General features: G+C 43.9%; 1 protein-coding gene across 1 annotated transcript; it reads left to right on the top strand.

The window, feature by feature from the left end:
• Window positions 1-5,620: 5,620 nt before the first annotated feature.
• On the top strand, window positions 5,621-24,284 carry LOC138784671 (vomeronasal type-2 receptor 26-like). The gene is made up of 11 exons (XM_069960321.1): window positions 5,621-5,702; window positions 6,890-6,938; window positions 7,708-7,775; window positions 9,942-10,095; window positions 12,499-12,654; window positions 13,723-14,014; window positions 19,127-19,957; window positions 22,100-22,189; window positions 22,465-22,692; window positions 23,151-23,274; window positions 23,371-24,284. The coding sequence occupies exons 1-11, from the start codon at window positions 5,621-5,623 to the stop codon at window positions 24,282-24,284; spliced, it is 2,988 nt and encodes a 995-aa protein (XP_069816422.1).
• The last annotated feature ends 758 nt before the right edge of the window (window positions 24,285-25,042 follow it).

The following is a 25,042-nucleotide window of genomic DNA, read 5'->3' as shown; positions in this document are numbered from 1 at the left end:
CTCACATCCGGCCCTGTCCTCCCCATACACAGAAATGTTCGGCACAGATGAGTGTTCCTGTGTCCTCTATAAGAGGGATAAGCTATAGCCAGACAGATCTGATGGTGGCTTATCTCTCTGACAACAAAGAGGTTGGGTGTTGATTTTCCATCAAGTCCGACCCCCTATGTCCACTGATGTCATCTGTCAGACTGTCCAGAGAGCCCCATACACCTTACACTGATGGCCGAACCCACCACGAGCAGCAGTTACCACCAACAAAAGTGTAACATGTATGGGGACCTTAAATTGTTGCTACAATATTTCAGCATTTGGGGCCCCACCTTCAACTTTGCCCAGGGCCACATTTAGTCTAAAACCGGCCCTGTAGAGAAGGCAAGTGGGAATAGTCTAGGAGATGCCTCTCGGATGTGCAGGGTGAGTCTGCCGACACCCAAGAGGGCATGTATTTGAGTTTGCCCGCCAGGTGGTATAGATATAAATTAGGCAGCGTCATGCCCGCCATGTCTTTAGGCCTCTGGAGCTTTGCGAACTGTAATTTGGACCTCGATTCCCCCATATAAAGCTCATTATCGCAGAATCTAGTACTTTAAAGAATGATTTAGGTATGGGCATGAATATATGTTGGAGTACATATGAACATTTTGGCAAAACCACCATTTTGATTAAGTTCATTCGACCAGCTACGGAGAGAGGAAGAGTGCTCCACACCTTAAATTTATCCCTGAAATGTCCCAGCAGAGGATCTATGTTCAGGGACTTCACTATAGAGGATGTCTTGGCTATGTGGACTCCTAGATATTTAAAGGAGCTAGTGACCAGCAATCCCTCCACTCTGGAGCCCACATCGGGCATTCTTAATGGATGTAAGTACATTAGAAATGACTTTGTCCAATTCATAAGAAGGCCGGAGTAGGAGCCAAAGTCGTCTATGAGATGAATCGCTCTAGGCAGCGAGGTGTCAGGCCGGGACAGGAAAATCAATAGACCGTCCGCATAGAGTCCAGCCCTGTCTTCCCCCCCGGTGTATGGGATCCCACTATATATGAGGTCTGTTCTAAGTAGTGCCGCTAAGGGTTCCATGGCTAAAATAAATAATAGTGGGGATAGTGGACACCCTTGCCTCGTGCCACACTCTAAGGGAAAGGATGGAGATCCGTTAAGACTAATGGAGACTGAAGGCAAATCTGAACTTACGTAGGACTGCCAGTAAAAAAAGGCCACTCTATGGAGTCAAAAGCCTCCAGCGCGGCGAAGGCCCAGTCCTCCCTCTGTCCCATACCCCTCTGCACCACTATCTGAGCCCTATGGATATTGTCGGAGGTACTACGCCCCGGCACGAACCCGGACTGGTTGGGATGGATGAGAGATGCTATCACTTTATTAAACCGGTTCGCTAGGATTTTAGTTAGGAGTTTATAGTCAGAATTAAGGAGCGATATAGGCCTGTACGATCCACATTGGGTTGGTATTTTATCTGGTTTCAGTAATAATACAATAGTGGCTTCATAAAAGGAATCAAGTAGGTCGCCTTTGCCAAAGGAGGAGTTCAGGACCGCCAGTAGGGGGGATAATAATGTATATTTATACTGAATATATGCCTCCAATGGAAGCGCATCTCCAACTCCTCCAGTGTCAACGCCGCCTCCAGAATGGCCCTCCTACCCTCCGTCAAAGTAGGCAGAGGGGTATTATCCAAGTAAGGGGCTATCTCCTCCTCAGAGCGTTGCATCCTTGTTCTGTAAAGATCTTTGTAGAAATCAGTAAATCTGGATAGGATATTGGGGCTAGAGGTTAGTATATTGCCATCTGCGGACTCAATGCGGAGGATCGCGGGGGATGAGGTATTTTGGTGTATAAGATAAGCTAATAGGTGGCTAGACTGCTTCCCTAGCTCAAAGTTTCTTTGTGCACTGAAAAACAGTTTCCTCTTGTTTTTCTCATGTAGGCAATGTAGGTATTGTCTACCTGCTTTCAACCACTCACATCTATTGTGATCCGAGGGGTCTGATATATATGACGCCTCTAGTCTCCTGCATGTATCAGCTAGTTCATTCTCCTGCCTTGCAGATTCACGCTTTGTGTACGATATAGATGACTGTATGCAGCCTCTCCAATACGCCTTCAAGGCATCCCAGAACATGCCGTGATGCTCGCAAGTGAGATTATGTTGTAGGAACACCCGCAGCTGGTCTGGAATGCGGTCGTGGTCTGCAAATAGGGATAACCAGAAGGGATGGATCTTACGGATACCCCTATTGGTACGTAATGACTGTATAGTAAAGTCAGCTACTACGGTGCAGTGATCTGAAAGTGCTCTTGGTAAGTGGACAATGGAAGTGAGCAGTGCACATGCTTTTGTGTCACCAAAGACATAGTCAATGCGAGATAGGGCCTGGTGGGCCGGTGTGTAACAAGTGTATTCCAGGGACTATGGGTGTAGGTGTCTTCAGAGGTCTATCCAACCCAATTCCCCCATAAGTTGACTCAGCGCGGTAGATTGGGAGGGCAGACTCTCTATTCCCATCCCTCTAAAGCGATCCACCAACGGGTTCATGAGTTGGTTAAAATCCCCGACACATAGAACAGCTGCCTGTGGAAATGAGGCTGCAAACCTCGCAGCCTCATGCAAAACTGATAATGTCGCCGGGGGTGGCAAGTAAATTCCTATTACGACCACCGGTACACCATCAAGCCATGCATGAATGAATACCCCCCTCCCATTGGGGTCCCGATATGTTTGTGCCATCTCCCATCTCAGTGAGCGATGTATCAATAGTGAAACTCCTCTGGAATAGGAGGTGTGAGTAGAGTGGAGGGACCACTGTATCCAAGGTCTCTTGAGATATTTCAGGGTGGAGGGCTGCATATGTGTCTCTTGCAGGCAAATGTGGGGGTTATGCCTCTGGATATGTGAAAATACCATAGATCGTTTCTGTGGTGTGCCCATGCCTCTAACGTTCAGGAATAATAGCTTGAATGTCATGAGCAGATGAGAAGTAAACTATCTTCCCAAACAATATGCCTACAACGTGTAGGGAAACTAAGTAAACAGAGAACTACTATAGGAGATTTAGCGCTATGTAAACTCCTAACTAGAAAAACACGGGGGAAAAGTCTGTAGTATGGTGGGTAAACAGACTACACAGTTAGGACTGCAATCCTGCATAATGCGCTGCCGTATCTAGTTTACATGGTGTCAGCACCCAGAGATGAGTGCAATGTGCACCCCTGCGCCCTGTGGTAGCATATAATAAGTATACACGTGTGTCATAGGCACTATGGTCACGTAGAAGTCTAGCATTTTATAGGGAACATGGGACAAACCCACACAGTAAATTTATATCATAATAACATGAGAAGGATATTCCAAGTCACGTTATCCATAGCTAGTAACATCGTATATACCTGGCTATAGTATCCATGAGTCCATAGAACATAGAGACCATATATATCTAGCAGAAATAACTTGGAAACTTATAAAGGTAAAACACCTCCACCCCCCTCCCTCAACCCCCCCCCCCAACCCAAACGTAATACTAAGAGCATGACTGAAATTAGAGGTAGTCTGCGACATATAATGTCCAGGCGCACGATCACAGTCGCAACACCATATAAACATGGGGATAACATTATTGAACAGTAGATACAATACTGCATAGTACTTGTACGTCATGGTTGTACGCCTGGCCCCATGCCGGAGCTATAGCAGAATATCCACAAGTCTATGCTGTGTGACTGTTGCAAACAGGACAGGACTATACTCATCTGAAACCGCAAGCTTGGGTACTGGAACTTGCTAGCAGCGTGGTGAATGTCCCAGCGTATTTAACCAGTCTTCAGCCGCAGCGGGAGAATTGAAGAAATATGTCTGACCGCCCGACACTACCCGTAGACGTGCCGGATAAGACATCGAGTAGGGTAGCTGGCGCTCTTGAAGTTTCGCCTTGGCGGACGTGTATGGGGCTCTGGTTTTCTGTAGTAAAGCCGAGAAGTCGAGGAATAGCATGACCGGGGGCCCCTTGCCCTTCCTCCTGGCTGCCTGGAGAACAGCATCGCGGTTGCTGATGCTCAATAGCCGGGCTAGAAATGGTTGCGGTGGAGCACCAGGCGGTGGGGGTCTGGCAGGGACCCTATGTGCTTGCTCCAACGCAAATGCAGATAAAAATGGCGCGTCTCAAAAAAGCCCGCGTAGCCATTGCTCTGTGAAGACGCAAGGATCAGGTCTCTCTGCTCGTTCTGGGAGCCCCAAGATGCGCACATTGTTCCGCCTCAGGCGGTTTTCAAGATCATCAGCACGCTGGGCCCACGATTCTGCAGCCCTCTCCAACGTGGTAAGTTTATTAGGCATAGGGGCAGTAAGATCCTCTAGCTGGGATATGCGTTGCTCGCCTTCCTTGACTCTGTCTCGCAATGTGTGCATGTCCTGGCGCAAAAATCCTACATCTGTGCATACCTCCTCTAATTTCCAAGTCAGGGAGGTGGTGGAGGAGTGTATGGTCTCCAGTAGCTGCGCACACACCTGCGATAGTGAGAGCTCAGTCTCCTCTTCATCCTGTGAGGCGCCATCTTGGCGCATGCTTTCTGCTTCAGGATCATGCGGCTGATTCTGTCGGGCGTAAGCTTTCAGCTTCTCCGCGGCTTGGGTGCTACGAGTGCGGCTCTTTGTGCTCATCGTGATTCCAGGAATCCGCAGTGATACAAATGGAATGGTTGGCAGCAGGAAATCTGCAGGATTATGGCCAAATTGCAGCTGTGGTGTCGGAGCCCCCCCCCCCCCCCCCCTGTGTATTTATGTCTGACGTAGCACCACGTAGCACTGAATGAACACACGTATATGTGTTATTGGGTCATGTGACTATGCCATGCAATCATTGTTATTCTTGTTTCTTGCGATGCTACATACACCAAGGGGCTGTGGCAGCCTCCCTGCATGTTGATTGCCTAAAACAACAGGGAAGAAGGGAAATTTTAACGCTCATCGAATATTTATCGAATATTCTGCGAACTATTCGATAATATTCGATACGATCGAATACCTTACTATTCGATCGAATATCTTTTCGATTGAACAGTATTCGCTCATCCCTACTGCTCATATAAAATATCTATAACTGCAGTTAAATGTAATGAATTAAACCTCTTATTATATTATATTCAATTGTTCTTTGACCATAAGAAAAATCTCCATTACATTTATGAAGTAACGTCGTCCCCCGGGTCACAGCCGATTGTCTCATTATATCATTATAGACAATTATGTATTTCTCTATATGCTGGGGATGATGATGATTTCCGTGCATGTGTAATTATGGATATAATTCCCAGGATGGACGAGAGATTCCTATATATAGTGAGTATACGGGAATACCAGAGGAAACTGAGGGAGACATATATGAGGTGAGTGGTGTATAACACTTAGGTCTGATAATATGATGCCTACAGAGAGGGTACTGCTGAGCAGGTTTATCCAGGAGTCTATTTCCAGAGCTGTCTATCTAATCCATCATGGGTTATACTAAGTTGTTGTTGTCGGAGTGTATTGAAGCCTATGACATTATTGCCTTATGAGCTGGTGTATCTAAGTAACTTGGCTAGCTCCTGAGACCTCGCTCGAAGAATGGGTCCCAAGAAGAGACAATCTGAAAGCAGTCCGAGCCCCCTGCACCTCCACCCAGCCCAGGCAGAAGAAACTGGGGCAGGTTACTGTATGTGACCTGAGGTATACGGATACATAACATACAGTAAGCCCCTTTATGTCTCTATACATACTATAGCTCTGTGTGCTCACGTGGTGCAGCCTTCCAGCAAAGTTTCATGAATGATCCAGGATGCTGCAGGATCCAGCTTCAGGGTCCACCTGCCAGTCTTCCATATTAGAGGGAATCAATATCATTAAGTAATCAATATCATTAAGTAATATATTTTTTTTTTGTCTCCCACATCCTGTTCAGACTTGCCAGCAAATCTGGTGTCTTTTCAAAAGGGGGTGGGGGTTTGGGGTATAGTGGTATTGGTCAGCTCTGCTGTAGAGGTGTTAAATATGATAACTGGAGCTATCACCTGCCAATCTACCAATCTTGTGGTGAAATTTGTTGATGTTTTAAGCAGTTAAAAACCATGAAAAATGTGATTCAGACAATAATTTTACATGTAGAGAAGTGCATATGGCCGAAACCACGCTCCCATTTCTTCATGATGCTAACTGGTGCGTGAACATGGGGCGTCTTTAGGTTTAGTGCCTAGGGCAGCAGTAGCTATTAATACGGCCCTGCCGAATGGTTATAATAGTTATCTGCCATCTACAGAAGAGAGAGAATTATTACAGCTTTGCAGTCTCGTCCTGACTCATTCCTCATTCCTGATGGAACAGCTAGACTGGTAGAGGTCCCTACGGTGGCGGAAATGGCTCCATTGGTCCCCTCACACTCCTCAGGTCTACACAGATGAAGAGGGCTGCACTCATGGTGTTAGTAGTCTATCCTCTGGGCTTACTTCTTGTAGTATGTCTGGTGGTACGAGGGTGAGGTGTCCTTGATGGTACAGACAGAGTAAGTAAACCAGACAGATGTTGGAAAACGTAATGGCCTTATTTGAGAAAACTTGACAGAGGAGCTGTAATCTCTAGAGTGGGGGGGGGGGCATCCTTCGGAAGAGATGGGGAAAACTCTGTGCAGAAGTCTTGGATAGTCTATACTCTCCTTTAGCCTTTCTCCCGAGTTGTAAGTATTAGTTATGAATATCATCACTGAAGTTATCTTCACTGGTTGTGTGTCCGCGGAGGGATGCAGTTCTGGAAGAAAATGCAGGTCACAAAAGTCACACTGTGTCTGGGTCTGACCTTACTTCATCTCCATGTCTCATAAATTCCTCTTTAACTTTTTACTAGATGTGTATCCAGAATGTATCCAGAATGTTCAGCCATATCCTCAGGCAGGGTGGGTGATGAGGCTTAGCTATTGTAAAGAGAGAACATTGTACCTAACTTCTTTTTTTATCCTTTTTTTTTTTTTTTTTTTTTTTTTTTTTTAGAAAGTTGTCAAATCAAAACATCAGTGAGAAATCCTAGAAAAATTGGGGACACGCACGACCCATCGTAGACTAAAGCGACCCTTAAGACACTCAAGCATTGTACATTTTATAACATTTTGTGCAGATGACTGCTAAAGGCTGGGTTTACACTGTGTTTTTTGCAACCCGTTTTATGCATCCGTTTTTTGCACAAAAACGGGTGAAAAAAACGGATGCATTTGTGTGCATCCGTTTTGGTCTGTTTGTTTTACAATGGAAATCAATGGAAAAACGGATCAAAACGGATGCACACAAATGCATCCATTTTTTTCATCCATTTTTGTGCAAAAACGGATGCAAAAAAGGATTGCAAAAACGCAGTGTGAACCTAGCCTAACAAACATTATAATCAAGTAGAACAAAAACCACAAACTTATGTGATCACATAACATAAACAGGTAATAAGTAACAACAATGGAACCTTGATGTTCAGTGTGCAAACCGGTATTTAATCTCACTGTGGCACCAATAAACCTTACAGACCGATCCATGACCTCATATTGACTCTACTAGTGACGGACCAAGGTACAGACAACCTTTATAGAAAGTATTGTTGGGTTGTTGTGGATTCCCATCTCCCAGCTACATAATTCACCCAAACACACTCTGTTGTGTATTGTCTATTCACTCTTCCAGCGTAGGTGAGTACTCGGCCACCAAATGTAATGGGATGAGCAGCTTTGCTTCCATCAGCCAGAGAGTTGGTAGGTGGTTTCTAGCAGGGACAAATGAAGGGGTTGGCACCCAAAAGAGAATATGGGCAGGATCTAGCAAGACATTACAACTACATATATTCAGGATGTGATTTCCGCCCAGTAGCCTTGAGTGTTGCTGCAAGTAAGCCAGCTATGGGTCCCTGGGTGGGCACTACGCCTCCAGCAAATGTCATTATTAAGTATGTTCTTTTTCTTCAGAAGGTGTGTCGTTCTTTACCATCTTGTTGCTAGTTTGTATGGGGGAATACGTATTCAGTTCCCTTTCTCACGTCGCAGTAAAAGATGGCTTAGTCTTAGCTTCACTAGTCAATAAGCCCTTATACAACCTAGATAGTAAACTATTGGGAAGGTGCTCCATATTAAGGTAAAATTCAAGTCAAGAGGTTTCTCTGTATGTTGGATACATAGCTAGAAACTTCTGACATCCTCTTGTAAATAATTCTGTTTGTAGCGAACATGATCTCCTCAGACCTCTAAGATTGGGATATCTTTAGCCCCTTGTATGTGTGGGTAGGCTGGGAGATGAAGAAGATTAGCCCAAGATGAGGCTAGGGTAACAGGGGCATTATTTTAAAAGGTTGGCACATGTGGTGAAGAGTCCTTGGTTGCTAATGTCTTGTAAAAGTGAGTCTGTTAGACATCTTTCAGAAGTGGTCCAACCCACTTGTCAGAGTACACACAATAAGAACACAAACAAATGGGGTTTTCTTTTCCCAGAATATGTTTCTCTAGTTGGATATATAATGGTGAGGATTTTGCCATGGCTAAGAATTACCATCTTGTTAAATGGATTGCTCGATAATAGGCCACAACCCTCATGAGATTTCTGTTGCCCAGATACATGTGAGCAACTTTGTTACCAAATCTTACCAAATAAACCTAGAGCATATTGATCTCTATTTAGAGACGAAGAGTGCAGGAAGCTTAACCAGGCCAGTGTCATGATCGCGCCTGAAAAGGCATCAGTGCCACCCTCTGCTGCGAAGATTCGACCTCTGCGCCAAAGACTGCGATTTTGGCCATAATCTTCCATTTATTCTGTGTTTTGTTTGCCTTGTTTTTGCCCTGTCTGAACTGTGTCTTATTCCTTCTGGTCTGCTAATTGTTTTCCCTGCCCCACCCGTGTCTGTGCTGCAAAGTTTCCTCTGGTCATGTAACAGTTAACCTGCCTTGCCTCAGTGATTGACAGCTGGTCCCTCCTATTATCTTCTGGACTTGGTTCCTGGTCTCCTATTTAAGATTTCAGCTTCTGCCTGTGCCTTGCCGGTTATTGACTTAGTCTCTGCCTGCTTATGGTTCTGTTTCTTTGCTTCTCCTGATTTCTGCCTTGTATCTTTTGACCTCCCTTGCTTGCTGCCTGCCCCTGACCATATTACCTGTTTTCTGACTACTCTTTTGGATCCTGATTTTGTACCTTTGCTGCCAGACTGTTGTGACCCGGACTGTCGACCATTCTTTATTGTGTTTTGTCTGTCTGTCTTGTCTTTTTGTCCCACCAAGCCAGTACAGGGACCGCCGCCCAGTTGCTGCCCTAGGGTTTAGCCTAGGGGGACAAGTAGGTAGAGTCAGTGGGCGGGGCTGAGCTTAGGGCTCACTGTCTCTGTGTGTCTGGTGTCACCGGTTCCTGACAGCCAGACTGAAGAAGGTACAAGGCCTGTGGAAGAATATATGTTTTAACAAGCTTCTTCTTACCCCACCAGGAAAAATAAGTGATTTTTAGAGAATCTAACTCTAACTGCTTAGAGATTTTAGTTAGCAGGGGTTTAAAGTTAAGGATTATAATAGGTCCGTTTTGGGCGGTAGCCTAGGGCCCTAAGCTCCTGGGGGGCCCATGGCCACCCAAAAAGAGTTTTACTTTCAGTGGTGCATTGTCTCCTGTCTACACTTCTGCTGTGATTTGCAAAAAATCGCTTGCTTTTTTTACCGCAAGTTTGCACAAATCAGGGCATCATGACATTATCTATCCTCTACTATGAACACTATGCAAGTGTTGCCATAGGTACAGTGGGTTAGGGGGGCCCAGGCTTGGTGAACAGCCTGGGGCCTGTGGTAAAGTTAATCCGCCCCTGCTAGTACCGTACCGGATATGGAACGGACCAGATAAGGTGTCGTTCATTCTAATTCTAATTATGAGGGGAATCTGAATCTTCGTAGAATCTGTAAAAGAATGTCCCAAGCAACCTTATCGAAAGCCTGATATACAATGGATAAGCCACCTGGCCCTTGACTCTTGCCTACTGGGAGTATTTTGTGAGTACTTTGGAGAAAAACCTGATCCAAAGGGAAATTATAAAGCTTTTCGTAAAAGGTACAAAATTCCTTATATATATATTATATTATTTATAAAAGATTTGCCTTTCCGCTGTTTAATCGGAGCAGTCATTATGTTTGATCCCTTATCCCCATGTGCATAATGTCTAAATCTACAGCATTGCAGAGCCTCAGCCGCTTGTACATTTAGTAGATCCTCATGCTGTGTACATAGTTTATAGAGTTCTTCCTCAACCTGTGCGCTAGCCTGTGGTTTGTGCTGATTTTGTAGTTAAGTAATTTTGATAAATAAATCAGTCGTCCAGACTACCCTTATCTTCTTCACTTTGGACCCAATCCCAATAAGCTTTAACCTTATGAATGATTTGTGAGCTTCCCAGACAAGATGGGGGGTGGTTTCTGGAATGGCGTTTTTAAAATATTCTGTTAGTTTACCCCTTAAAGAGGTTGGCCACTTTATAGTACAATAGGTCAGTACAAAGTATTAGTAAGTGTGCTCAATGTATATACTGACAGCAGCTCCCTGTGTACCTCATAGAGCTAAAATCAGACTCCTCTCCTCCAGGCTTGGCTGTCCTGCTCTGTTTTGTTTCTATCCATAAAATGGCTGACATGGAGGAGCATGTGACCATGCCCTGTCCCCTGTGTCCTCCATAGACACATACAGGCTCAGTGGTGGACACTGGGGGGCGGGGCACGGTCCTCCATGTCAGCAATCTTATGAACCAAAACACCACAGAGTAGGGCAGCACAGCCTGGAGGAGGAGTGTCTGATTTTAGCTCTATGCTTCCTACTAATACTGTACATTAAGCAATTTTACTATAAAGTGGCCATCACCTTTAATAAGGTAATATGGGTCACTTAAGAGCACCTCATTTAAGGACCAAGTCGATTCCTTTTTTGGGATGCCGTGAACGCCCACATGCAGCGAAACCGGGGCAACCGAGATCGCAATCATACCAATCTGAGAGGATATAAAACCCTGTAAATATTAGAGATGAGCGAACCGGGTTCGGGTTCGAGTCGATCCAAACCTGAACGTTCGGCATTTGATTAGCGGGGGCTGCTGAACTTGGATAAAGCTCTAAGGTTGTCTGGAAAACATGGATACAGCCAATAACTATATCCATGTTTTCCACATAGCCTTAGGGCTTTATCCAACTTCAGCAGCCACCGCTAATCAAATGCCGAATGCTCGGGTTCGGATGGACTCGAGCATGCTCGAGGTTCGCTCATCTGTAGTTAATATCTATCTGAGATAAACATGTGATCAATGTGATAGTATGTACCATGCACTTGAGGGGTAAAGGAATATTCCTTGGTGCTCCAAAAACATGGCCACTTTCTTCCAGAGACAACACGACTCTTGTCTCCAGGTCAAGTGTGGTTTGCAATTAAGTTCCATTCACTTCAATGGAACTGAGCAGCAAAACCCTGCCCAAGCTGGAGACAAGAGTAGGGTTGTCTCTGGAAGAAAGTGACCATGTTTTTCTAGTGCTGGATAACTCCTTTAAGCATTCTCTCGCTATTAACCACATGTAAGTTGGCAAGTGCCCTCTTAATGTTAAGCCTTGCCTTAAGCTCCAAAGTCTTTGCCCGTAAGGTGGTATCCATCTCTGGGCCTAGTGTGCAATTAAAATCTCCTCCAGGGATTATCATACCCTTAGCAAATTTAGTCAATTCCATCAATATGACCTTGAACCAAGGTTTGGGGTGTAAACGTTAGCCAGAGTCACTGTAATATTATATAAGGACCTCGTATCTGGCAGCTGGGTCCAACTGGGTGGAGGTAACCAAATTTCTGTGGTCATCTCCCCCTCTGGAAGCTGAAGTGTGCGTACTGTGAAACCACTGTGAGTAGGGGTAATTGTGCAGATAAGGGATGTGAGTTGGTCTAAAATGTGTCTCTTGTAGGAACAGGATATCAGAGAACTTTTGTCTGAGCAACGTAAAAACATTTTACTTCTTTTCCGGTGTGTGTTAAGGCCTCTGGCTTTCCATGAGGTACCATAAGGTCATGCCATGACCATGCAAAATACAAAGTTGTATTATTTGCGTGTCAGGTACCAAGGTTCTGACCAAAACAAGAAGTGGTTATACCAAACAACTTTGGTGGAAACTATTATCGCCAACCACAATCAAAAAGGCTACTCTAATACAATTCACAAGAATACAAACTCGCCAAGTTAAATAACTATACGAAAGGCGCATCACCTATCCGCGAGCTTACTGTAACACATAGGATGACCAGTCTGTATCTAATTCACTGTCATTGTGTCATTGAGTCAGGCCTAATTCTTATTATTTTATTTCAGGGTTTTAGTTTATTGCTGAAACTATACAACATCTTCCCCATCTATGACTGTCTCTACATTTGACATCACAATTCTCATAGATGATGTGGATTCGAGTAATTCTTTGTATCTTCCATGTCTGCAGCGGCATTGAATCTAGTTGCAGACTGACCGGCAGCGAGCTTGCAAGCATTTCTTTAAATGGAAATATAATCATCGGGGTGATGATGCCTATTTACATTGATAAAACATATCCGATTATCGATTACAAGGAGAGGCCTGGTGCTGCCATCTGTAAGACGTAGGTATCTACACTACAGATCCTTGCAAAGGGTTCAGGTGTAACCATGCCTTTATTGTATTAAAGGGGTCTTAAGTACACAAAGAGGAACTAACAGCGGGTAAGACGTATCTAACCTGCTGATGTCAGGAACCAGACGGCAGGGACAAGACAAGACAGTGAGCCCTGACACTGAACCCACCAACTGTCCCTAACTACTTGCCTCAAACAGCCCTAGGCATCCGCGGACAACCCCATTTCCTATACTAGACGTTTCCTATACTAGAATAGGTGCACACAGAACAAGACAGACAAACAAACACAACAAAGAATAGTAAACAGTCCAGGTCACAACAATCGGACAGCAAAAGTACATAATCAGAATCCAAAAGGCGTAGTCAAAGTACAAGCAATATGGTCAGGGGCAGTTGGCAAACAAGGGAGCTCAAAGATACAAAGACTAAGATCAGGAGATGCAGAAAACAGAAAACACAAGCAGGCATAGACTATAGTCAATAACCAGCAAGGAGTACACAGACCGGGGTTAGTTATATAGGAGGCCAGGACATAAGGACATAATTGGACCATCCCCCTGATCTCCAAGCACAGACACCTGAGAACAAAACAGATCCACTGGCAGGAAGACCTGTCAGTCACAGCAGAACAAAAACACAGAATAACCATCACATGGCCAGACAGAAATTAGCAGGTGAAGTCGGGTGTGTCCAACAAACAAAGTGAGCAGATAGACCAGTGTTCAAACCTTCAGTTAAAAGTACTGACCGCTCCAATATCGCCCCCCCCCCAGCTCCTATATGGCTCACTGGACAGTTGAGAACATGGCTAAAAACAGGTGAAGATTTGCCACAATGAGTGCAGGTTCGGGCAACGGGCAGGCTGGATTCAATAAAAGGCCTGCGCTTTTTTGCAAATTCGTCTGGGGTAAAGGGAGTGGGGCCTTATTTAAATGCCCACTAAGACTATGGGCGTACCTTAACCCTACATTAATATTATTTACTTGAATATTGTGTCAGTGCCATTTTACAAAATGCAATACCAGAAACAATAACTTGTCTGTGTTATCCTCAGCTTTAAGTTAGATAACTACCAGCGCGCCCAAGCCGTGCATTTTGCCGTGGAGGAGATTAGCAAAACCCCCAATTTTTTACCAAACATCACTTTGGGGTTCCAGATCTTTGACTCCTGCTTAGTCCTCCAGAGAGCAGTGTCAGGAACTCTACAGATGTTGAGTGGTCATGGACAACCGGTGCCCAACTATCGATGTAACCAAGACACCCAATTGGCTGCAGTGGTTGGACATTCTACATCTACATTTACAATTTCACTGGCTCATATACTGGGACTATACAGGTATCCACAGGTAAGTAGTTGGGCACCCTTGACACTAATGTTCTTTAGATGGTTCTTCCATCCAGTGTTTGATCATTTCATGTCATAGAATCTCCTGAGAATCTGGAGGTGCAATGACAATATGGCCTTTGTAAAAATATATATTTCCTGCTTTTTTGTTTGTTTGTTTCCCCCTTGATATGGTTCAAATGCTCAATTTTCCTGCACATATAGTTGTATTAACAGTAAAAATGTCTAAATTCTCATGATTGCAAGTAAGAGTGGGTTCATGTTATGATTTAAACTTATCCTGAACCTCCATTGTCATGTCCCTGCTTATTCAGACCTCAGCGTGGTCCTCTGCTTTTAATATACACCTACGGCTGTGCTTTGGGCCATGATTAGTGCTTGCATTTTGTATTTCATTTCCACCAATCTGAACGTTGTCTTATTTCAGTACTTGCTGTGTGGTTTCTTTTTGCGCACCGTCTGTACACAGTTCTTTTCCCTCTGTTCTGGTAATTGATTTTCCACCACAACTATCTCTTTTCCCGCTAAGTTCTCTCTGATCCTTTAATAGTGATTGACATCCCTTTTGTCACCTCTCCTGATTCTTATCGGATTGTTGGGATGCCAGTTTTTGGTTCATTCATGCTTGGGGCAGATTCCGGACATCCCATATACCGGTCTCTCACCCAAACCTGATTGCTTGCTATTACTCTCTGTTGAGTGTGCTAGTGTCTTTTTCCTGTCTCTTATACCTTGTTTATTCTGACCTCAGTTTATCATACTTGAATATTCTTCTAGTTCTGATTTTGTACTTCACTGCCTCTTTGGTTCTAACCCTTGGTTTATTGACTACTTGTAGTTTTGTTTCTATGTATTTTGTGTATTCATCTGTGATTCAGGAAAGGGCCATTGCCAAGTTGTCCCCTAATGCTTAGGGTAGATGAGCAAGCAGGTAGGGACAGATTGGTGGCCCAAGCATTACGACTCACTGTCCTTGTCTCCCTTCTCCCATCTCTTTTCCTCCTGGGTTTCCAACAGCAGCTATTGGCATGACAGCCATGTTGAAATCTTGTCAACTTGAGATGTCACTAAGTATGTGCACGCACTGGCATGGCCACATTCACTGAATTCCCTTCCTCTGTACCTTCTCCTCTGTCCCCTGCCACTGTTAGAAGCTCCTGCCAGCCTTCGTAGAATGGACATCGCAGAGCCCCGATGGTGATCAGACAGAGAAAAGGGAAAATTCTCTGTCTGAAGATCTATAGATGCTGTGGTAGTGCCAACCACAGTATCTTTAGGGTTATCTGTCAGCATTGGAGTGCAGCTCCAATTCAAACTATTGCGGCGAGTCCCCTGCTATCACTGACAGTCAGGAACTGCACCGGATGAAACAGGTGGAGCTTCTGTGCCTGTGTCACCCTCCATCATAAATTAACGTCGCTGCACCCTCAGGCATAGGCTGCAACTATGTTAATCCAGGGCCGGGACAAAGGGTAGGCCAGGGTAGGCGATGGCCTAGGGCGCCATCTAGTGGTAAATAACAGGGGGCGCAATTTCAATGTCTTTTAATTTTTTTTTTTTTTTACTAGGACAATGTACTCCTGGTGGGCTGTTCCCTCCGCCTCACATTCCAGCAGCACGTGTCCTCACTCTCTCTGCCTCCCCCGGGCAGACACTGATCATTCCTCCGCTCTGCCCTGATGGTGCTGCAGGCTCCAGCCCCGCGCTGCCCAGCGCCGCCCCTCCGCCTCACATTGCATCAGCCCCTGTCCTTCCCCCCCATATGAGACAATGAGTAAAGTAACAATCCCCCCACCCGACCTCACCCCTGGCCCGGCATCCCTTCTCAGCTGCAGAGAGCTCTAATCCCGCGGCGGCAGACATCTACACTCCTCCTCCGCCCTCTGCTTGGCTCTGGACCTTCTGACCAATGAGCTTCTGACTATGTCACATGGTGTCTAGAGCCAAGCAGGAGAGAAGAGGAGTGTAGCAGGGGGTAATAATGTGCCGGACTGGGTGTCTGCGAGGGGCTGCTCCCTGTGTGGACCGGTCTCCTCTGCCTCCTGAATCTGCTCTTCATCCTGCCTGCGTTTTTCTCTGTTCTGGGCTGTGTACAGATGCACGTAATGGTCCTCCATAATACAGGGGGCGCTGTTGGGGCCTCTAAACCACATTCTCCGTAGTATCCTCCCTGCACAGCTTACCACAGTCAGCTCCTGCAGTGAATGTACAGTAATTATCCCGGGGCTGCTTCCCTGTGTCCTGCAGTCTGGTCGGGAGAAGGAAGGGGGTGGGAGTTGCTGCTGCTGCTGCTGCTGAAGCTGTGAGTTGCAGTCCTCTCCTATACCGTGCCCCCATCCTCTCCTATACCGTGCCCCCATCCTCTCCTATACCGTGCCCCCATCCTCTCCTATACCGTGCCCCCATCCTCTCCTATACCGTGCCCCCATCCTCTCCTATACCGTGCCCCCATCCTCTCCTATACCGTGCCCCCATCCTCTTCCGGATCATAAGTCATGGGCTGCTGTCCTGCTGCTTCAGAAGACTGCTGCTTTAGTGAGTGTATGTCTGTATGTATGTTTAAATGAAGTCTGTGTGTAAGTGTGCACATTTACATGTATGTCTGTGTAAATCCAGTGTGTGTGCGTGTATCATGTGTGCACATAGATGTGTATGTATATCTGTATATGCCGTGTCTGTGTGTAAGTGTGCATATGGATTTGTATGTATGTCTGTGTATGCAGTGTGTGTATGTCTGTATAAGCAATGTGTGGCTATGTTGGTGTGTGTGTGTGCGCATATTACTGTGCATATGTATGTATTTGTATGTCCAGTGTGTGTCTGTGTACATATGGATATGTAGGTATGCAGTGTATGTGTGCATATGGATGTGTATGTATGTCTGTATACGCAATATGTGGCTATTTTGGTGTGCATATGGATGTCTGTCTAAATGCAGTGTATGTACATATAACTGTGTGTATGTATGTATTTGTATGTACAGTGTGTGTGTCTGTGTGCATATGGATATGTATGTATGTATGCAGTGTGTGTATGTGTGCATATGGATATGTATGTATGTGTGTCTGCAGTGTGTGTGTGCATATGGATATGTATGTATGTGTGTCTGCAGTGTGTGTGTGCATATGGATATGTATGTATGTGTGTATGCAGTGTGTGCATATGGATATGTATGTCTATGTGTATGCAGTATGTGTATGTGTGCATATGGATATGTATGTATGTGTGTCTGCAGTGTGTTTGTCTGTGTGTATGCAGTGTGTGTATGTGTGCATATGGATGTGTGTGTATGTCTGTATACGCAATATGTGGCTATGTTGGTGTGCAAATGGATGTCTGTCTATATGCAGTGCGTGTGCACATATAACTGTGCATATGTATGTATTTGTATGTGCAGTGTGTGTGCATATGGATATATATGTATATCTGTGTATGTAGTGTGCGTCTGTGTCCATATAGATGTGTATATGCAGTGTGTGTTTGTGTGTCAGTGGAGTTACAGACTTACAGTTTGTGCGAACTTGAATGCCTGATATTTGAATCGTAGTGGATGGGGAAGATGGATGCAGCCTAGGCATCCATCTTCTCCAACCATCAGAATTCACATAGCAAGCTTTTAGGTTTGTGTGAACCTGAACTTATTGGGGGAGATTTATCAAACATGGTGTAAAGTGAAACTGGCTCAGTTGCCCCTAGCAACCAATCAGATTCCACCTTTCATTTTCCAAAGAATCTGTGAGGAATGAAAGGTGGAATCTGATTGGTTGCTAGGGGCAACTGAGCCAGTTTCACTTTACGCCATGATAAATATCCCCCATTGTATTTAAAAATGTATATATATGTATTTTTTATGCAGCTATATTACTTTTTTGTGTGTGCATGTGAGTGTGTGTGTCTGTGTGCATGTGTGTGGGGGGGGGGGGGGCGCCAATTGCCCTCTCTGCCTAGGGTGCCAAAACTCCTTGTCCCAGCCCTGTGTTAATCTACAGTGCAGCGATGGGAGGGGATTTACTGCCTTCTCCTCCTCCTGATATGCTGCTCTTTCCCACCCACTGTTGACAGCTTGTTGTCCTGACACCGATGGTCTGACTGGTGTATATAAAGCTACTGTATAAAGTACATGCATAGAGATAGATACTGTATAATAAATACATAGTATCTAGATACTATGTAGCTCCACCTTTAAGTCTCTTAGTTTTGTGTTCATGGATCATCAGTGATGCCATTGTTTGTGTTCACTGTGGTGTTCACCTTTTTCAAGATTCGTGAAACAACTTGAATAGACATCGTTAGATCTCGCAAAATGGTCCGTTTGACTTTGATTGCATTGAATTTGATTCAGATTCAAAAGCTGATTTGAACAGTTCCTGCTTCTGTATAGTGAGCTACTGGGAATACATTGTATGACTTCACTGTTATTTTTACAAATCTCTGTGCGTTGAGGACATATGACTGGCTTTCATCTGCTAAGGTCTGAGAAGTCCAGGACGACCACCGTTTTAAAATCTACATGCCGATACTCTCCAGAATGAAGTCTCCAGAACTAGCCATAGGTTTCTAGTGCTGGGAACTGTCTTGTAGCTCGTAGCTTAGAAGAATGAAAGTCCTGTTTGCTTGGTCCCGTATGACCAGTAGGGTGGTCTATGTATCTATTTATACTATCTATACTATCTATTTATACTTTTTATACATGGGAATTTTAGTGGAGGTTCTAGGCAACAAGTTTAAGCTCGTCTGTGTTGCATGAACTTTGAAATGGCAGTAGTCATGTGGTTCATAGCCGTCAGTAGGTAAGATCCAGTAAAGAAGTATGCCCCTTCACTTAGAGATGTAAAACCTTTTTAGAAATTTGTGTAAACAAAGTAAAATCATCTAAAAACAAACAAAAAATGTATTTATAGTACACATTCCTGCACTAAAATTTTGGATAATTGGAGAAAGACTTTTCATTACCACCGAGTGCTCAAAAGTAGGCACTCTTAAAAGACTGAATTCCCTTCTCCTAAGAAAACCCAATTCATATTTTTGGAAAAATTCTAAGCGAAATCAGTTAAAAATAAAAATTGCAATCATAATTCTCACTGATCAATGATGATCTTGAATTTTTCAACAGATTAGTTTCTTTGCCACAAGTTTTATCCTAAGCAACCGTATCCAGTTCCGATCATTTTTTAGAATAGTCTCCAGTGATGCCTTTCAGTCTCGGGGTCTAGCACAGCTGGTGTTGCACTTCAGATGGACCTGGATTGGTTTGGTAACCATCGATAATGATTATGGTCAGCAAGCTCTACAATTGGTCAAGAGGGATATACTAAATGCTGGAGCCTGTGTGGCTTTTACAGAGACGATAATCTCTAGTCGGCAAGATCGAAATGCTCCTCATATTGCTCGGGCGATTAAAAGCTCGACAGTCACAGCGGTGGTCATCTTCTCTACTGACATAGACATAAGCTTTGTACTAGATGAAATGCTGAGGCAGAATGTCACAGGAAAAGTATGGATTGCAAGTGACGCTTGGTCTACCTCTCCTTTCTTGTCAGTTAGTAAATATTCAAGACTTCTTCTCGGAACAATTGGTTTTGCCATCCATAGTGGAATCATACCAGGATTTGGAGATTTCCTCAACAGGATCAATCCATCAGTGTCTGTGGGAAACCAATACATAAAAATATTCTGGGAACAGGTTTTCAGCTGCAAATTCCAAGACCGGACATCCACTGAAGTTCCATCAAACTCATCAATAAAAGAATGTACAGGCCAAGAGAGTCTTGAGGGCATCCGGAACAATTTCAATGATGTCTCTAGTCTTAGGGCCTCATACAATGTCTATCTAGCAGTTCATGCAGTGGCAAAAGCTCTGAGTGATTTAGGTAAATGCAAGAAAGGAGATGGACCATTCCCCAATGGAACATGTGCTGATATTGACAACTTTAGACCTTGGCAGGTTAGTGTAAACTCAGTGAAACAATTTTGGCAATGTTCTTGCAAACATATAAAAATTCTCTACATACATATCATTTCAGCCAGGAGACCACAGATTCCAAAATAGGTGCAGATCCCAAAGGTGAAACTTAGAAATTTCTATCAGACATTTATAATTTATTGTGTAGATATGCCATGTATGTTGTAATAATCCTTTAGTATATTTAAAACTTACACCTTCCAAGTGTCATGTAGTCGGAGAAGTATGAATCCAGAACACCTCTACTGCTTCATATAGGGAGCTTGCCATTTGTATATGACAACCAATACTTGGTGGCAGCCTCAGGGTCAGACATAGGGTGCTATTACACGGGCCAACAGAGGCCCTATAAATACTGTACACAATCGCCGATCTGCTAGATCAGCGCTCGTTTACTTGGCCTATTACACAACCCGAAATCATTTAGCAAGGGCTGCACGGATATCATTAGCGAGATCTGTGCAGCCTTTGCCTAAACAGTTTCACATTTCTTGTCCCTGTTCCCGGTCTTCCTCCTGGTATCCTCCAGTAATTAGCTGAGACAAAAGCTGCATTGTGCAGGACCAGGGAGGAAGCAGAGTGCAGGAGAACACCAGGAACGTGGAGAGGTGATGTAAAAACTGTTTGTTGAATCGTCAGCCATGTTTTGTCGGAGACCAATGATTTTAGGTCAGGGCCTAAAGAAACGATCAGCCGTTTCTCCAGCTAAATTTTATCTCTTTTACAGTGAGCGATAATCTGCCAAATCGGACCCATTTGGTAGATTATCGCTACATGTAATAGGGCCCTTCAGGTTTAGCACTCATCAGCTCTAAGCTCCTGAAGATGCAGACTTGTTATAATAGTCTTAAGTGTCCTAATGTCCACCATATCTGTAGAGAAGGGATTGGTGGCTTTATATCTCTGAAAATAGGTTTTAGGGAGTCGATAAGTGTCAAAAAAGTGTTGTTCATGTTCTGTTATGCCACTGTGCCACCACACTTCCTCATGTGATGTCCACTTGTCACTCCATGGTTTTCAACTTGACGGGCAACAGCTATAATGTATCTAAGATCATTGCTTGTGTCTGTCTTTCTTAACACTTTATTAACACATGCCTGGATGTTCCTAACCAGAAAACTGCCAAAAACATCTGCTTTTATAGAGATGATCACACTTGCTGACTATGTATTAAATATGCAAAAAATAAGTCTGTGGAGCCTTAATTGTGAATCTCAAAACACGGGAATAGCCAGATATCCCTAGCCTGTTGCCACGGGGTGCCTCCAGATGTGGAGAGCACCAAACCACCCTGATAGATAACCCCTTAAGTCCCACTCGGTTGCGAGTATTGGAACATACAGTAAATAGGGAAACAACCGGGTGGTCCCTTTTTTTGTCAAAGTCTAACTCAAGGTGCGAGTATTGCAAAATGAGGAGGGCTTGCCAAGGCAGGCATCCATCCACAGACAGCCGTTTCAGGGTATTTGCCCCTCATCAGTGATTGCTGTGTTTTGTTGGTTGATTTGTCATTGGGCCAACTAGTCAGAATCCTGCTCCACACTAATGAGGGGCAAATAACCCAAAACGTCTGGATGGATGCCTGCCTTGACAAGCCCTTGTCATGTCGGAATACTCGCCACCCTGTTGTTTCCCTATTTATGTTTCAATACTCGCAACCAAGTGTAACTTAAGGGGTCATCTATCAGGGTAGTGTGGTGCTCTTCCCATCTGGAGGCACCTCGTGGCAACAATCTAGGGATGTCTGGCTATTCCCGTGTTTTGAGACTGGCAACCAAGGCTCCACCGCCTCCTTTTTTGCATATTTAAATTTTGGGGGCATCAGTGGAGACTCTTAATTGAGTACTTTATTGGAACTTTTTCCAATGTGTTTTTTTTTTTACTATGTGTTAATCAAGGGCATTTAATTGGCATATTACCCTCTTACTTCTTATTGAAGCCATAAAGAAGTGATCATGTACTGTTTCTGCATCTTGGCCTAGTTTCTATTAAATATACTGTATACATTGAAGGTGGAATTATATGCGTGGTGTTGTTCATCTGAGGTTGTATTTACCTTCCTCTAAGGGGGACATTGATTAAGACTGGTATACTTTAAATTAGGACCCACCCCCTTTTCCCCAGCCAAAGAGACACAAGCCTCTTAATGAATCTTGCCAGGTCTTGCACCGAACCCTGCGCCCGGTGCAGCAAGTCTATACCTGCTTCCAGCAGGTATAGATTTCAATCACGATTTATGCCTGCAAACAGGAAACACAGCTGGCGCATGCCAGGGAGAAGGGGGAAATCTGTGCCTTCTTCCTGGCATAAACCTAAGGCACAACAATGACAAAGCCCACTATGAAACAAAAATAAATTCATTAGTATTATGAAAAAAAAAAGGCAAAAATTAATTTGTTAACCAAAAGAAAAGAAATGTTATGTGTGGTCATGATGGAAACACTGTCCCAATCTATCTGATGATCAATGATTATATAATTTCCACACAGCTGTTGTACTACATGAAGAAGTTACATCTGAACACGTCCGATGGTAGACAACTCTTTTTCGATGAAAACGGAGATCCACCTGCTGTGTACGATATAGTGAACTGGCAGCTGAGCCCTGATGGAAAACTCCAACAAGTCAAAGTGGGCAGCTATGATACCAGTATAACCAGTGGGAATGTCTTCACTGTTAATACCAGTTACATACATTGGGGAACTGGAGACCACAGGGTGAGTTATCTGGAAATTTCTTAGAGATTAGAGATCAAATTAACACTTTCACCATGGAATATCGAAATTACTGCTCTAGCCATAATAAATTAAAGGGATCTTTGCAACATGTCATGAATGTAAAGTGTTGCACACGTCCACAAATTTTAAGGGGTTTCCAATTTGCATAACCTGCATCATCACATCTTTCATATCTTCTCAAATAGGTGTAATGGCCCTTTCCATAAAAACCCTACTAGTGTTAGTGTGTACGACAGTATTATTGACATGTGCAGGCCACATAATATCTCCATTCTAAGTTGGATGATCAATAGGGTGAATATTCAGGGCAGGAATATCTCTCAACTTGATTAAATAAAGAAACATTGTAAGTTCATAGGACTGAAACTTGGTTTTACTTTTTTGTAGCTATTACAAGCTAATAATTTAATAATATTCTTTCACATTTTTTTTCTCAGAACCCGGTGTCAGTTTGTAGCCCCAGTTGTCCACCTGGCTTCAGGCAAGCAGCCATAAGGGGTGAACCTGTGTGCTGCTTCCAATGCATCCCATGTTCTTATGGAGAGATAGCCAACCACACAGGTAGGATGTCTTACTTTTTTAGTTCACTGTGAAATTCTTTCTGAAAAACAGTTTTAACCAATTCAATTTACTTATTATTTTTTTTTTTTTTTTAAGATTCACTACATTGTACAAAATGCCCGTGGGGTATGTGGCCAAATCCAACCCAAGATCATTGTGTTCCCAAGACCCAAGAATTCCTTTCACATGAAGAACCACTGGGCGTCACCTTAATGGCTACTGGCATCTCCTCATCATTGGTTCCTGTGGCGATCTTTGCACTTTTTATTCGCTATAGGACAACCCCCATTGTTCGGGCCAATAACTACTCCCTAAGTTGTCTTCTCCTGTTGTCATTATCCCTCTGTTTTCACTGCTCTTTAGTCTTTATTGGTTATCCCCAGTATGAGATATGTCTTTTAAGACAAGTGACTTTTGGTATTGTATTTGCACTTTGTGTCTCCTGCATATTGGCTAAAACCATTATGGTAGTCATAGCATTTAAAGCCACAAGGCCTGGTAGTCAACTAAGAAATTGGACTAGACCACGTGTCTCATATGTTATAGTCACCTCAGGAATCCTTATTCAGATCTTTCTTTGTATTATGTGGCTGATATTCTCTCCTCCCTTTCTAGAAATCAAATCAGAAAGTAATTCGGGAGTACTTTTTATTCAGTGTAATGAAGGGTCACCCTTAGCTTTTTGGTCTATGCTTGGCTACCTTGGTCTTCTGGCCTCCATCAGCTTCATTGTGGCTTTCTTGGCCAGGAGACTTCCAGACAGCTTTAATGAGGCCAAGTTCATCACTTTCAGCATGCTGGCCTTCCTGAGTGTCTGGATGTCCTACATTCCCGCATCTCTCAGCTCCCAAGGAAAATATATGGTGGCCATGGAGATCTTTGCTATCCAAGCATCAACCTGGGGTCTGGTTATTTGCATGTTCCTTCCAAAATGTTTTATTATCGTATACAGACCTGACATGAACGCAAGAGGGAAACTGATGGCGAAACAGAAAAATCTGAGTACTTGACACTTTGATTGTCATTTAGGGGTTATTTTCCAACTGACTGACAATCATGCAGGGATAGAAGATTGAATGAGGTAGCACCAAAGCCCTCAGCATTTTAGGGGCTTAGAAATGCACCTTTGACTGGAGAATAAAATTTTTTTCTACATTATGGAAGGACAGACAAATGTATGAAAGGTACCATGTGTCTCCTTCTCTGAACAGCCTTGTCTAGTAGTCTTAGCAGTTTGAACCCTAGATCGCAGCTGAAAGATTCATAATAAGATTTAAGAAAAGAGACCATTAGATATAATTTCAAAGAGCGGAGAGGGAAGGCAGATTAGAGAGTTGCACTGTTCTTATTAAGCCTCATAAGTCAAGTCCTGTGCACCTTAGCAGTACAGCTGCCCTTGAGAAATTTGTAAGGTTAAAAAAAAAATAAAGTAGAAATACCATGAAACAAAAAAAAAAAATCACACAAAGGTAGGGGATGGGGGAACATATAAAAGAGAGTATAGTTACCCATCCCCATGCTGCAGTCACTGAGGGGCTGAACACATAAGTCATCAGCAGGGGGCCAATGATGGAGCTGGAGGAGCCTGGAATGTGACATACCCGGATGCTGGTGAAAAATGATATTCATCGGCTTTTAAAAAGAGCTGAGAGCAATGCTAGGGGCAATGATAGGGGGACAGGTAAGTATACTTTCTATATTATATTCCTGCACCCCCTTGCCTGTCTGTGTGATTTTTTTTTTAGTTACACATTAACCCTTAGGGGAC

The sequence above is a fragment of the Dendropsophus ebraccatus genome, chromosome 1 (assembly GCF_027789765.1).
Source record: "Dendropsophus ebraccatus isolate aDenEbr1 chromosome 1, aDenEbr1.pat, whole genome shotgun sequence".
Classification (NCBI taxonomy): domain Eukaryota; kingdom Metazoa; phylum Chordata; class Amphibia; order Anura; family Hylidae; genus Dendropsophus; species Dendropsophus ebraccatus.
The sequence above is the reverse complement of the archived record's forward strand: the minus strand, read 5'-3'. Positions and strand labels throughout refer to the sequence as shown.

Bases quoted from the DNA above. Each gene is read 5' to 3' on its own strand.
- LOC138784671 (XM_069960321.1), top strand. From the start codon at position 5,621: ATGGGTCCCAAGAAGAGACAATCTGAAAGCAGTCCGAGCCCCCTGCAC. The intron at 14,015-19,126 runs GTAAGTAGTTGG...ATTTTTCAACAG, and splicing joins GACTATACAGGTATCCACAG to ATTAGTTTCTTTGCCACAAG. The intron at 22,693-23,150 runs GTGAGTTATCTG...TTTTTTTCTCAG, and splicing joins GGGGAACTGGAGACCACAGG to AACCCGGTGTCAGTTTGTAG.